This window comes from Terrapene carolina, unplaced genomic scaffold (genome assembly GCF_002925995.2).
Source record: "Terrapene carolina triunguis isolate 2854851 unplaced genomic scaffold, T_m_triunguis-2.0 Scaffold68, whole genome shotgun sequence".
In the NCBI taxonomy this organism is placed as follows: Eukaryota; Metazoa; Chordata; order Testudines; family Emydidae; genus Terrapene; species Terrapene triunguis.
The window spans coordinates 36,527,698-36,543,356 of NW_020664419.1; the positions used below are offsets into that span (position 1 = coordinate 36,527,698).

Consider the following 15,659-nt stretch of genomic DNA (forward strand, 5'->3'; position numbering starts at 1 on the left):
GTGCACAGCTTCCATTAATGCTAGTGAGATTTCTGTGACTATTTCAAAGGGAGAATGCCCCCAAGCCCCAGACAAACACTTTAAAATATTTATTCACTTACTCAATGTACTTCTGTGACAAATACATGCCTTGGTTTCCCTCTCCTCTTGGTATTGCTGTGCATGGAGTGGACAAAGCAGGAAACATGAGGTCTTTTGTCATGTAATTGTCTTGGAAAGGTTGTTAAGGACTTGGTGGGAACTAACCCATATCAGTGGAAGACACTAAAGACACAGTGGAAACCCTAAGGACTGAACATTTGACACCTATCAATGGGAGGCTCCCAGCTTGGCTGGGTGGAACACACATGAACTCAGGAAGAAGGCAATGGGGGGAGGTGACAGGAGGTAATAAGAACTGGGGTTCAGAGAGAGAGCGAGAGCGAGAGAAGCAGGGTACAGATCTCTCTCCTGGAACTAAGACTTAAAGGTTTTGTCTACACTGCCAATTGAACGACAAAACTTTTGTCATTCAAAGATGCTTAAAAAAAGCTCCCCCCTCCCTCCAAAAGACAAACGTTTTGTAACAGTAAGTGGCAATGTAAACGGCTCATTGTTGGCAGGAGCGCTCTTCTGTTGACAATACGAACCCCACTCGTAGGGGGTGGAAGTATTTTATCTGCAAAAGTGCTGACAAACAGCGTCTACTCTGCCTGACTTTTAGCAACAAGGCCGGCCGTGTCGACACAGCCATGTCACTAAAAGCTGTGTAGTATAGACATAGCCACTGGTCTGTTGTCCGACTTCGGGCCAGCCACTTACTTCCTGTATTTCTCTCCCACTTTGGTTGTCTTGTCTATTTAGATTGTAAGCTCTTTGGACCAGGAACTCTGTCTCTATGTGTTTGTACAGTGGCTAGCACAATGGGGTCACAATGTAAGTTGGGACCTGGGGCTGCTGAACTACAAAGAGCAAATAATCACAAGGCAGGGGAATTGGTGTTTTAAAGGTCTAGCAGTATAACTACCCCCGGACTGTCAACTCTCATACTTTATCATGAATTTCATATTTGGTATATTTCTTAAATCTTCAGCTCCTGGGGAAAAGGTGATGACACAGATCAGGTTTTTTTTTTAAAGAAGTTTCTACTAGGGCTGTCAAGCAATTAAAAAAATTAATTGCGGGATTAATCGCACTGTTAAACAACAATAGAATACCAGTTATTTTAAATATTTTTGGATGTTTACTACATTTTCAAATATATTAATTTCAGTTACAACACAGAATACGAAGTGTACAGTGTTCACTGTATATTTATTTTTTATTGCAAATATTTGCACTGTAAAAAAAACAAAAAGTTGTATTTTTCAATTCACCTCATAGAAGTAGTGTAATGCAATCTCTTTATCATGAAAGTTGAATTTACAATTGTAGAGTTATGTCCAAAAACAACTGCATTCAAAAATAAAGTAATGTAAAACTTTAGAAGTCCACTCAGTCCTACTTCTTGTTCAGCCAATCACTCAGACAAACAAGGTTGCTTACAATTTGCAGGAAATAATGCTGCCTGCTTCTTGTTTACAATATCACCTGAAAATCAGAACAGGCATTTGCATGGCACTGTTGTAGCTGGCGTTGCAAGATATTTACGTGCCAGGTGCACTAAAGATTCATATGTCCCTTCATGCTTCAACCACCATTCCAGAGGACATGCTTCCATGCTGATGATGGGTTCTGCTTGATAACGATCCAAAGCGGTGCAGACTGACACATGTTCATTTTCATCATCTGAGTCAGATGTCACCAGCAGAAGGTTGATTTTCTTTTTTGGTGGTTTGGTTTCTGTAGTTTCCGCATCAGAGTGTTGCTCTTTTAAGACTTCTAAAAGCATGCTCCATACCTCCTCCCTCTGATTTTGGATGGCATTTCAGGTTCTTAAACCTTGGGTTGAGTGATGTAGCTATTTTTAGAAATCTCACATTGGTATCCTCTTTGTCAAATCTGCTGTGAAAGTGTTCTTAAAACGAACATGTGCTGGGTCATCATCTGAGGCTGCTATAACATGAAATATATGCAGAATGCAGGTAAAACAGAGCAGGAGACATACATTTCTCCCCCTAAGGAGTACAGTCACAAATTTAATTGACTTGGAAACACTAGGGTTCCCTATCTGAGATAGTCCACCAGCTGGCTGCCCTAAAGCTGTGGTCCCTGGAAGCCCTAGAAATCCAGGGTGCCAAGCCTGGGAACTTGGGAGCTGGTGCTCCCAGTGTTTCCAGTTTCTCAGCTCCTTGTCAGCCAGGAGGGTTGGGGTGTGTGACATTCCCTAGGGTACAAGCTGGACTATAGAATAGAGGCGTCCCCTTAACTCTATAGCCTGGGGTGCCTTTAATACTGCTTTGCTGCCAGAACAGCCACATCTGGCCTGCTCACCTACAGCCACTAGCATGTAAAATCACTCCCAGCCACATGACCATGAATGCTCTCTCAGCCATTCAAGAATTATACACAGGGAAACACCTGCATAGTCTTCAGTCCCAGCCTTGTTCCCTAGACAGAAGGAGGAGAGGTGATGTGGAAGTCCCTGTCTCTTATTTTATACCCTCCTCCTTTCTTTGAGAATTACCCCCCACCAGAGTGTAGACAAACAGTCCGCTGTGTACATGCGGTTTGAAACATTCCTGCAATGCAATGTAAATTTCTTGTTTACACTCCCCCATGCTGGTGAATGGACAGTTAAGTAGAGAATAGCTTTTTAGCACCTGGCTGGCATGCTAGTGTACCTTTGTCTCTGAGAAAATGGTTTGTTTGCATTACACAGAACTACAACATATTTCAGTAACCATCATATAGCAAAATCTCATAATCTTACATGCAGTGATGTTACACACATTTCAATTGGATAATGATATTCAGCAAATTATGAGTTTTCTAATGATACCTCACAAGGCATACTTTGTACAAAATATATCATAACCTTATAAAAGTGGTGAACATGGGTATAGGATGTTATGGGGGGAACTAGGAGCCTGGAAGCCCTGGTTGAGCAAGGAGATTGGGACCTGGCACTTCCAGGCTCTCTCTCAGCTCTGCAGGGGAGCCTAGAAGTTTAGGAGCTTGGGCTCCAAGAATTCATAGATTATAAAACCAGAAGGAGCTACTATGATCATCTAGTCAGCCAGGTGCTAAAAAGCTATTCTCTACTTAACTGTCCATCATCTAGTCTGACCTCCTACAGAACACAGGCCATAGAACTTCCCTGATTTGACTGCTGTTTGAACAACAGTATCTGTTTTAGAAAAAAAAGTTCAACCTTATTTAAAAATTGTCAATGTTGAAGAATACACCATAATTCTTGGGACGATGTTCCAATGGTTTTGTTATACCTGGACCCAGCAGAGAAGGATATAGACAGAGGGAACTAATGGAAACACAGCTGTCTGCTGTGGAAAGATTATTGTTCTTCTGGCAGTAAAACTGAAACCAACATGACAGTGAGGCTTTGCACTGAGGAAGGGTGAGTGCTGAAACATTTAAAAGGATAGGACATCACATTCCTCCACCCTACTTTAAAAAAGCTTTCCAAATATATATACATTGTCATTTACATGGCTAACAAAAACTATATAACCTAACTAAAGTTGTGGGTGGTCTACTGCAGACTCGTAAATTGCAAAGGATTATTCTACCCTGGAATAGCAACTCACTAAATGAACAACATATAAATTCAGGCGCACAACTCGTTTTCTCACTCTCTTGGGATAACATGGTGATGGTGGTGCGGCAGTTCCCTGAAGAACAGGAACAGTTGGGGTAAGAAATCAATTGGATCGAATACCAAAGTTTCTTTCACCAACTCATCAATATTAGGAGGTTTTAACAGAAGGAGGTTTGATCTGAGGAACAGAAAGTCCTACTGGAACATCCCTGGACTCTGGTACTTGTCAAGATTACAACTGGTCCATATGTTATTTCCATAAACTACTATCAGATAGTTTTACCACAAACAAAAGAGGTCCTGTGCATTTTACAAGTTCTCCAAGTACCCATTTCACTCCACGGTCATAGTTGTGAGTCTACGTTAAATATCCTACTTGAAAAGCACAATGATGAGTCTCACGTCATCAATTAGTTTGCATAGCTTGGGATTTGGTTATATGTGAGACAACATCAGGACGGAGCAGGTCCCAACAGGTATGCAAAGACTGCTTCAAGAAAAGAGTTGCAGGTGACTCCTGGGTAGTAACAAGTGTTGTGTTCCTGCAGAAAAGCAAAACAAATGTCTGTTTCTGTCCAGTTTCTGTTGATGACTCAAAGTACACTAGTAACTAGTTGGCTCTTAAGGCATGCTTAAGTGTTTGTACAATGGTAAATGTTCTGCTAGTCCATTTTTAGCTGAGTGGTATGGAACAGAATGTTTGTGCTGAATTTCATTTGAAGCTAGGAACCTTGAAATTTTTCAGAACAGAATTGAGGTCCATTGTTACTCACCAACTGTAACAGTAAACCAAATTAGCTAAACAAGGTACGAATATGTCTAATGGTCTTGGTAACTGTAGTAGAAGTCATCCTGAAAATTTCTGAAAAAACAACAAGGAGTCTGGTGGCACCTTAAAGACTAACAGATTTATTTGGGCATAAGCTTTCATGGGTAAAATCCTCACTCTATGCATCCGAAGAAGTGAGGTTTTTACCCACGAAAGCTTATGCCCAAATAAATCTGTTAGTCTTTAAGGTGCCACCAGACTCCTTGTTGTTTTTGTAGATACAGACTAACACGGCTACCCCCTGATACCTGAAAATTTCTGGCCATTTCAAATAGGTGTTGACTACAACCCTAACCATATAACCTTTCAAAGGTCTGGCAAAGTCCATGTGAATACATGTCCAAGGAATCTGAGGCCACGACCAAGGGCGTAGATAAGATGGTCCAGGATTATGTTGAATTTGTTGACACATAATACAGCACTTTGCCTTTCTCTCAATATCTTTGTCAATCCCCGGCCATAGACATGACTCCGGGCTATGGCCTTTATCCACACAATGCCAAAATGTTCTTTTGAAGAGCTTCCAAAACCTGAGATTGGAGTGATCTTGGAATGATCACTTGTACTCTTCATTATATGCAACCGTGATTCACAGACAATTCACATTGATGTGACAAGAATTGTGCACACTGGGAATTTTTTTGATCCAACACAACCTTGTAGTACCACTTCCTTCACAAGAGAAGGCACATCATCCTTAGTGGTTTCTTTGTTGATATCTGTGCTAATGATGGGTAACCTATCCATCAAATTGAGATAAAACACTTCGTCTGAAGTTTCTTTGAGTTCATGGCAATGCAGGCATGGCAGTCATCACAGCCCATCAGCATTGCCATGCTGAGTTCCTTTACTGAATTGAAGAGTATAGGAAAGAGCTGAAAGTAGCAATGCCCATTGTTGCATATGAGCAGCAGCTAATGACAGAATTCTATGTTTCCATCCAAAAATTGAAAGTAACGGCCATTGATCCATCAGCAAGGTAAAATGTCTATCATACAGATAGGTATGGAACTTCTGAATTCCGAAGATAATGCTGAGAAATTCTCGCTCTATTTACACATATTTCTTCTCAGGTGTAATGAGTTGTTTGTGAAGTGAAGGCAATTGGTTTCTCCATGCCATCAGGAAGAAAGTGGGAAAGAATTGTGCCCACTTCATACTGTGAAGCATCACAAGCCAGTAGCAGTGGCAACAAAACATCAAAGTCCATAAGAACTTTCGCTCACATCAACAATTTTTTGCTAATTTAAATGAATGCTCACACTCTTCAGTCCATTTCCATTTTTTCTTTGCTTGTAACAGGTCATGTAAGGCCAATACTGTCGTCAGATTAGTCAGATATTTACCATAAGAGTTAAGTAGTCCTAAAAATGAGTGTAACCGTGACACATTCTCTGGCAGGGGCGCTTGAAGAACTGCCTTCTCTTTTTCTGGCAATTTCCTTAAGCCTTTGACATCAATTATATGTCCAAGGTATCCAAGTGAAGGTGTGAAAAACTCACAGTTGTCTCGATGTATTCTCAGTCCATGGTCTTCCAAACCTTACAAGACAGCATCCAAATTCTGACAATGATCCTCTTGATCCTTTCCTGTAACAAGGATGTCATCCAAATAGCACTTTGAACTCTATTCAGTCCCTTCACAATCTCATCCATGGCTTTCTGGAACAGGGCAGGTGCCGACGTGATACCAAAAGGCAAACTGTTCTAACAAAATAAGCCTTTTTGCATGTTGATTGAGATATATTTATGAGATGCCAGATCAATCTCCATTTGTAGATATGCATTGAGCAAATCCAATTTATTGAAACACTGTCCACAACTAAGATTAGCAAACAAATCTTCAGTACAAGGTAGTGGTCAAACTGGTCTGCACATAAAACTGGATTCAATGTCACTTTGAAATCGCCACAAATTCAGACTGAGCCATCCTTCTTGATCATTGGTACGATGGGTGTAGCCCACTCACTGTGTGAAACTGGTGACAAGACTCCAATGTTCACTAAATAGTCCAAATCGATTTCTACCAGAGGCTTTTGAGCAAAAGGCACAACTCTGGGCTTGCAATATTTTGGGTGGCTGTCAGACTTAACAGTGAACTTCACTGACATGCACAATTGTTGCCAAAGAATACCAAAGCCATAGAAGGCTAAGCCATAATATCTTTCCCCTGAAGCTTTACAGTATGATTTAAAGGATGATTGCTGTGTTTGACTTCTTTACATCTAAATAAAAAGAGAACTGTTTTATTATTTTGGAGCACTTAACAGTAGGACCCCAATTTAAAATGTACAAAATATCACATTTCAAGCCAAATACATGAAAGGTGGCTGGAGTCAAAAGTTATCATACAAATGAAACAGAACATTTTTATTTTCATCATACTTCTAATTTCCACATATACACTTTTTAAAATAAATCAGCATTTTAAACATGATCTCTTTTATCATCTTCAACAGAGAACCTACTAAGAAAACTCTGCTCGTAGCTTTTTTTCCAGGTTGAAGTGTACATATTACTCACCTAGAATCCAATCCTGGAGGTTTTGGGTTGCACAATGACTATCATCTCCTTCTCCATGCTCTTAGAATATCAAGACACAATGTTAAGTAAAAACAGACAAAACAAATTGAGTTTTACAGACCACATTTTTTTTAAAAGGTTCCCATAAAAGGCCTATTTACAGCAAATATCAAATGTTTTGAGTACATACAACAATACTAAATAATTCTCAATCTAGCAAAAAATTTTAAAGAATTAATTTACAAGTTTTAAACGACTGTTTTAAATCTAGGCTAAATTTAGCCCCTTTCCATAAAGATCATATTCTTTATATAGGATATAGTCCTTTAGAACTGGTGGAAGAGGAAGCTTCGCCATTGATGCTTGTCTCCGTAGTCTCCTTAGTCCCATCAGTTGACGTATTTTCAGGCGGCACAAATGTTTTAATGGGCGAGGATTCTCTGAAAAATAGTGAGGGAAACACATCAGGGGAAAAAACAGGCCATTAATTTGGCAAGTGTGTCTCAGACTTAGAATCTCAAAACATGCGCTCTAATGAAACTCACTTCAGAAATCTACCAGCTGAAAGCTCTCCTATTCCTGTTACTTTTAATAAAATACAGTTTTAATTTACTCCCAAATAAATGCACCACCAATAAAATTTCACTGGAGCAATGGTGACATCAAGTGGCCAGTTTTATTGTACTTAGATGTTATTTTCATATTGGATGCTCATTACGTTGTTTTTTTCCTGTTTTTAATTGACAAGCCTGTTTATTTTAGCTAAATTCTAAATGGTGATTTTATGTGCTATTAACACCTTATAATCGGCACTTTTCCTTTAAAATGATGGTAACACCATGGTCTCAATTTTTCAAACGTGGGCACCTGAATAGCATATCCAAATCCTTCATTTGGATGCTTACATCAACACACCAATTAGCACAATAAATGCTGACTAATTACATGATCTGTGTACTCAATCCTGAAAGGTGCTAAGCACCTTCAATTCCCACTGACTCAGTAACACTTGAAGGTGCAGTATTAGACCCTGTGTGTTTGAGTTATTGCAACTTCTAAACAAAGACTACAAATATCATAAGATAACTGATACATCATGCCACCAGAGAGAGTTCGTTGTAATTAAATGTTTTATATGAACAGCATATTTCAAAATACTTGAACTTTTGAAGCAGTTAACACAACCAAATCACTTTGAAGCTGTGACATCAAACAACAAAATCCAAAAAAGTAATTCTTTTGCGCACCAGTGTAAAATGCAAAAGCAAAAATAAAGACAGCATCAGCTTTAATTTTGAAAATTTTGCCTTTTATCAGTTAATTTTACAATCTCCACATTATTCAGACAGAATTTTGTATTTATTACCCTAATAGAAAGAGAACTGCTTTGGTGAAGGTTTATAAAAGCATAAACACTAGTGTTAATTACCTGTTAGACTGCAACAGCTCCAAAGAGAACTGTGCCAGATAAATATAGACAAACATATTTTTCATAGTTCAATAAATTAAAATGTATTAAATAGATGTTCATTTCAAAGTACCAATTCCAGTTTGTGTGCACATACATATAGATATATTTTTAAAATAAATGTAGATGCTCAATAGACTAACAGCTCTACTGCAATATAGCATATAAATATGTATTTAGGCATGGTACACATGCCCTTAGGAAATTGTTATAGGACATCTTCCTATACATATCTAATGGAAACTTTTCAGAATTTAATTGCAGCTGCTTTAAAGTGGCACTGAGATAAATATCATAAATTAATTCCTTGCCTTCATTACTAATAAACTAATGAAACTGGGCAATTTTTTCAAATGTAGGACTAAAGTGTCCCTTACACATAAGCATATACCCTACGTAGCCTACATAAGGGACAGGAAACTTTGTGAATTCATAGTTATGAGGTGAAATCCTGCGTATGTTTATGTTTCAGCTGGGAGGTGTGATTCCCAGCTCAGGCCGACAGACTCATGCTAGCACAAGTCTGTCTATCTGTGCTACCAGCTGCAATAGAGACATACCCACTGAAGTCAATAACAAAATTCTCATTGACTTCAATAGGGGCAGGATGTCACTCATGGTGTTTCTGCCGGATCGATCTAGTAGGAGGGTAGGATTTCCGAAGGGTCAGGATTCCTTCCACCCAGAACTGGAAAGGGCTTCTGCGTCCTAAACCTGAGGATTCTTTCCTAAAATCTTGGCAGATCCTGAATGATCTACTGGATCAAGAGCAATCTGCATGAAGTTCCCGTGCCCCCTCAGTGCCTCTAGGACCCCCCAGTCTCCATGATTCCCAAATTGCTGCTGCTCCTGAACCCTCTCGGTCCTGGGGTTAATATTGTGGTGGAATGTCCCATCTAGTTTGTAAGCCTTTTAAAAGACAGGTATACACAGGAACCTGTGAGAGGCTCAACTAAAATGCTAAAAATGATGCCCCGATAATGCACATTGTGTAAGTCAGATTTAGGACATTGTGGCATACTAAATGACAACATTTTTACACTCAAAGTGTTTCACACTCTTTCTCATGTTGCTCTCTGAAGAGCTATTAGGTGAGGGAGGGAGTAGAACAATGAAAGCGTGGGCAAATGCCCCTCGGTAAAGGGTCAGCATCTCACAGGATTACACAGTGATGGGTGCATTAGAAATACATATGTCAGTGTAGGGTGAGATTCTGCCACCACTACTCACCTGGAGGTACCTTACTCTCCAAATGAAATAAACGGGGCTTCCCCCAGAACAAGGTACTACTCAGTGGAGCAGATCCTTAGCTAGTATAAATTGTCTTAGTGCAATGATGTCAATGGAACTAGGATGACTGATTCTACCTGAGGATCTGCCCCAGTCTGAGAGAGGGTGTCAGGAACTGGCCCTTAGACCAGGTGATGCAAACACAACATATTAGAATTAAATATAACTTGTAATTATAGTAATTTTTTACAAACCTTTAATACCAGATCAAATAATTAAACAAATGTTAGACATTTACCTAATATCTGATGTATCTCTGGCCATTCCTTCTGTGCTTCTAGGACACACTTTAGTTTTGAGCACAAAGGAACATAATCCATATAGTCTATCAAAATGCGAATCACATGTCCAACTAAATGTTTCAACCAAGGAACTGTAATAAAGGCACAGAACTGAAAGGAAAAACACAGATTACTTTTAAAACTCACCCAGGGAAATGCCAATATCCTGTAAGAAACAGTCCTGTACTGACATCCCATGGGGATATAATGGATCACCTCTAACTTCTGATTCTTTGTTTGAACAGAAACCTGAAGGCCACTTTTCATTATGTCAAAGATGACAATATCTTGATAACTTCCTCATTGTTTTATTCCACTTTGGTTTTAGAAGTAGGGTTAAACATCTGTCTCTAAAAAGTACACTTTCATTACATGTATGCTGAGCATTATTGCTCAAACAATAATCTCAAACTCAAGGGAAAACCTGGAGGACATTAACTCTTAGGCCTTTATCATTTTTATCTACTACTATCATAACTCTACATTTTTCGGCTATACTTTGCATTCAAATTTGCTTGAATATATCCCTGAAAAATGGGTTTGCGGTGAGTCTCAAAACAGCCTATGAAATAATATGGCACCCTTGGAAATCTTTGATCATAAAGCATCCAAAGTATAAAATCCTCAAACAGTATCTTGTGTTACCTATGTTACTAATAACAACTTATCAGTATCTTATGCACGCTAATTGTTTGGGAATGCCTGCTGCTAGCAGAATGCTAAAAGGCATCCTGCTCCCATTGAAGACAATGGGACTTTCATCATTGACTTCAGTGGAAGAGGAATTGGAACCAAATACAGTTATATTTTTTCTTTTGAACCCACCATTTTATACAAAAGATATAAATGTTCCAAGAATTGTATCTCATAAGTACTGTGTTTAATTGTACTGACACCTCTTTATAGAAATGCTTTGCACTTACATAACTACAGAACCTTTTATCCGAGGATTTCAAAGCACTATCCAAACATTAATAAAGTAAGCCTCACAGCCCTCTTGTGACAGGTAGATATTATTATTCCCTCTATCTATATGGGGAAATTGAAGTACAGACAAGTTAATGCCTACATTTGGAATTTTCCCCCACTATTGTTGTGTGCCTCAGTTATTGGGATGCCCAGGTCCTGATTTTCAGAAGTGCTGAGCATCCACAGCTCTCATTTGACTTCAGTCAAAGTTCTGGATTCTCACTCGCTCTGAACATCTGGACATCTCAAGCTGGGCATCAAAAATGTGGACGTTTCATAAATTTAGTCTAACATCTCAATCCTGCAAACACTTGCACATATGTATAACTTTATTTGTGTGAGTAAATCTGTTGATTTAGATAGGTTTACCACACGAGTAGATATCACATGCTTAAGAGGTTGCAGGATCATGCCCTATGTTTAACCCAAAACATACTGGCAAATAATTGGCCGAGTTGGGAATAGAACCCATTTTCCTGCCTTCCAGCTCCCTCCTTTAATTGCTAGTCAATACTTCCTTCCTACAACCTCTAACTCAGTTTCAAAACTAAAACTACTCTCTCTGTGTCATTTTCTCTATACCAGAATAAAACTGAAGAAAGGTTATGGGGGGGGGTGTAAATAAGTATGTTGATATCAAGAAATCTTAATTCTGCATTAAAATATGAAATAAATTTAAAGCAAGATTACATTGAAGAGAAAAATGAAGAGAAGAAAATGAGGAATGTGCTTACTGGAGTATCTTTTATTACACAAGATGTCCATCCTGGTAATACCTCCTCTTCTGGAAGTGACCACACAAAAGAACTTCCAAAGATGTCGCCATGCATGCAATCAAAACACCTCTCTGCATTATATCCATGATTCAACAACAGCCTTAGCATTACCTCATCATTCAAAGCGTACTGAATGGCACTGGGGAAATGGGTGTCATTCACGAGCATGAAGTAGCAATTGACATTTGCTCCATATGATAGAAGCAATCGTACGATTTCATGGTTACCAGCTCTCACTGCTACAAGAAGACAGTTTAGAGGATCCTTGTTTGGGTCTGCACCAGCTTTGAGTAACACTTCTGTGCAGAGAATGTCATTGTTAGAAACAGCAAAATAGAGTGCCGTTTTCCTTTCATCATCGTAGTTTTCAGAAATGTGTTCAGCCAGGAGGGTATTGACATCAAAATCGTTTTCAATGAGGAGTTCTAGACACTGCACATTCTGGCCATCTGCTGCTGAGTGAATGGGGCTTAACCCACTTCTCTGGATTGCAGTCTTGGATGTAACAGGAATTAGATATTTCAATGACCTAAAAAGATAATGAAGAAAATTTTCATCTGGCTAAAATCCACCCAGACATAAACTCCTTCCCCACCCTGCAGCTAAAATCCACCCAAGCATAACCCCCTCCCCCAACCTCATGAAAACAGGATATCCAGTTGTGACTTTCTACTACCTAACTGACCATTTCACCCGAGAAGCCAGATTCTGCCCTCGTTTACTCCTGAACAACCCCAACAGACAAATTTCTGTCCTGACTTATACCACATGGAACCTTTTTGAATTAAATGGAGTTGTACAAAGTGTAAATCACCACCGAATGTCCCAATTACTTTCTTTTAGTTCTGCTAGGTTTTGTTTTTTGTTTTGTATTTCCTATTGAATATGCTGAAGCCACATTTAAGATTTAATTAAAAATAATTTAATGTACATACTTGTCAAATATGAATGATCTTTAAATTTGGACTTTTCAATTCAATCCTTTAATGTGACGTAGTAGTAGATGCAGTATTATAGGGGAGAATTTGAAGCCTACAGTTATACTCACAGATAATGTCCTTCATAGGCTGCTTTGTGTATAGGGAGCTGTCCTGCCCTATTAGGCACATTACCACTTCCTCCATATTCCAAAAGAAGAGCTATACAGTCTGGATTACCTCCTCCAGCTGCTTCAAACAGTACTGATGCACCATCATCTGCTAAAGCATGAACATCACCACCTGGTGAAAGGATATAAAGGTAATAGTTAAGTCCAAAGGAACTTGGAAGATGTATCTTGTCTTTAAAATATCCTGAATTTCTTTTCTCTTCATGTTCAGTTATTAAAATTGCACCTCTAAGAACAGAACAGAAAAGTTTATAGTAACCAGTTTAGAAATTAAATGTCAAATTCAGCCATCACAGATACAAACGTATATATATTGGGAAAGTGGAGAGAAATCACTTGAGTGACATTTCCTTTGAGTTGAGATACTTAACTGAGGATGTGCAGTATTCTGAAATCCTTTCAAACATGCTTAATCTCAGATTTGCATGTTGCTACTTAAAAAAAAAATTGGTGGAGGAGCAGAAGTAATCACCTCTTGTCACTTCTAACATATATATTATATCATTGTAAACCTTTTGTTTTCTTCCAGTGGAGCAAAAACATTCCCATGTGATGCCTTGCTCCCAAAAAAATCCAATCTTGGGAAAAAAACATGTTCAGTTACAGTAAAACCTCAGAGTTACAAACACCTCGGGAATTGAGGTTGTTTGTTACTCTGAAATGTTCGTAACTCTGAACAAAATGTTATGGTTATTCTTTCAGAAGTTTACAGCTGAACATTGACTTAATACAGCTTTGAAACTTTACTATGCAGAATGCTGTTTTCCCTTTTTTTTTAGTAGTTTACGTTTAACACAGTACTGTACTGTGTTTGTTTTGTTTTGTTTTTGTATCTGCTGCTGCCTGATTGTGTGTTTCCGGTTCCAAATGAGGTGTGTGGTTGACTGATCAATTTGTAACTCGTAACTCTAAGGTTCTACTGTAAATATTCCCTTCTGAGACTTGGAAGCAGGGCCCAGCAAGGTAGCTGGAGACAATTTTTTTTTCTTTTGTGCAGTTACATATTTTTAGGTAAAGATTTCAATGTTAAGTTTAGCTTTTAAGAGTCTTATATGAATTGAGATAATCCCTAGAGTGCTTTGGTTCCATAAACCAAAGAGTGAGGGTCACGTTTTCCCATTCTGTGTCTGTTAAATCATAAACCTTGTAATCTGAGTTTAAACCATGAGATTTGGCATAGTTATAGGCAGGCTACTTTGCAATATGGAACCATTGTGGCAGCGCATCCTAGTGGCTATGGATGGAATTAAAAATATACATATATATTACACAGTTTTATCTTACTTGATTATCCAGTATTAATCTATCTATTGAGTCACTGGTGCAGCGCACATATTGGGTATTTGTCCTGGACCAAATAAACTAACTCTGATGGCTCTCATTCTACATCCACTACAAATGTTCCTTATGCACAGAATCCTCCCAGTGATGTATCAACTATTCTGCTTTGGAGTTTGTTGGACATTAGACAGAGCACACCACAGGTTAATGCTTTGATAAACACAGCTAAGGTGCTGTGGGATTCACTGAGAATCCTGGTAGTATTTAGGTGCTGGATACTTACAAGGCCTGAAATATGTCAAAAAGACTCATTCAATAGTTTGAAAGGGCAACCTTCTGCACCAAGGGAAAAAGCACATTAATGTGAATAAGGAAAAAGTATGCAATTAATTGTCTTTTACAAAAGAAAGTCAGGCACTGGTATTTGCTTGAATATGTGGAAAAACATTTAAACAGGACAGTGATCGGCAATGGTAGTGTAGAAGGACTGAAGCACAGGGTCAGCAGTAAAGGAGGAAGGTCATGGGGAAATATATTGATAGAACGCAACTTAAGACATGTACATCTGACATTTTCATTACTTTCTGTTTGCCTAGCCTATTTAGTTTGTGAGGGACCATGTCTATATATGTGTTTGTTTAGCATTTCTCTTAATGGTGCTACACAATCATGTAGCAAAGATTATTTCAAAGAACACCTTACAGTACTGAAAAATGACTACATTATTCTCATACTTGTCCACAGCATACAACTCTTAGCTTAAAAAAATGAGAGCCTGCCATGGCTGTTTCACTGTCAGTTTGTTGAAATAAAACAAAATCAGACCACCTTTAGTGCTAAAAGTTCCAAAAGACACCTCACAGAAGGATGCAAAAGAACTGCATCATGCCGCCATAGTTTAAATGCTGTGGCCAGGATCAGCAAAGTCTTTTCAAGATTTTAACACAGGGTAGGCAACCTATGGCACTCACACTGCCCGGGTCCTGGCCACCGGTCCAGGGGGCTCTACATTTTAATTTAATTTTAAATGAAGCTTCTTAAACATTTTAAAAACCTTATTTACTTTACATACAACAATAGTTTAGTTATATATTATAGACTTATAGAAAAAGACCTTCTAAAAACGTTAAAATGTATTACTGGCACGCGAAACCTTAAATTAGAGTGAATAAATGAAGACTCGGCACACCACTTCTGAAAGGTTGCCAACCCCTGTTTTAACATAATCTCAGGGCAGCTGGAGCCAATGGAAAGGCTGGATGTTGTCTAAGATGTCTGCTGATCAAGTTTGCTGAAAAAATTTGCATGGGAGAAGAGATGCGAGCCGGTAATTGGCAATCTTCCTAGGAACAGGAAAGTCTACCAGGATGTAGATCAGAACAAAACAACTGTTTCTTCTAATAGAGCAAAGGAGTCAAGTGAAGAGTTGTGCAGTATA

At 38.7% G+C, this 15,659-nt stretch overlaps 1 protein-coding gene across 1 annotated transcript in view; it reads right to left on the reverse strand.

Annotated features, from left to right (window-relative positions):
• Positions 1-6,915: 6,915 nt before the first annotated feature.
• Positions 6,916-15,659, reverse strand: part of ASB15 (ankyrin repeat and SOCS box containing 15) — a 28,187-nt gene continuing 19,443 nt past the window's right edge. Inside the window, exons 7-10 of the mRNA XM_024214724.2 lie at positions 12,881-13,052; positions 11,791-12,361; positions 10,045-10,198; positions 6,916-7,488 (exon numbers count right to left, since the gene is read on the reverse strand). Of these exons, the coding sequence (XP_024070492.2) occupies positions 7,316-7,488; positions 10,045-10,198; positions 11,791-12,361; positions 12,881-13,052 (1,070 nt within the window). The 3' untranslated portion in view covers positions 6,916-7,315. The remainder of the gene's footprint in view (positions 7,489-10,044; positions 10,199-11,790; positions 12,362-12,880; positions 13,053-15,659) is intronic.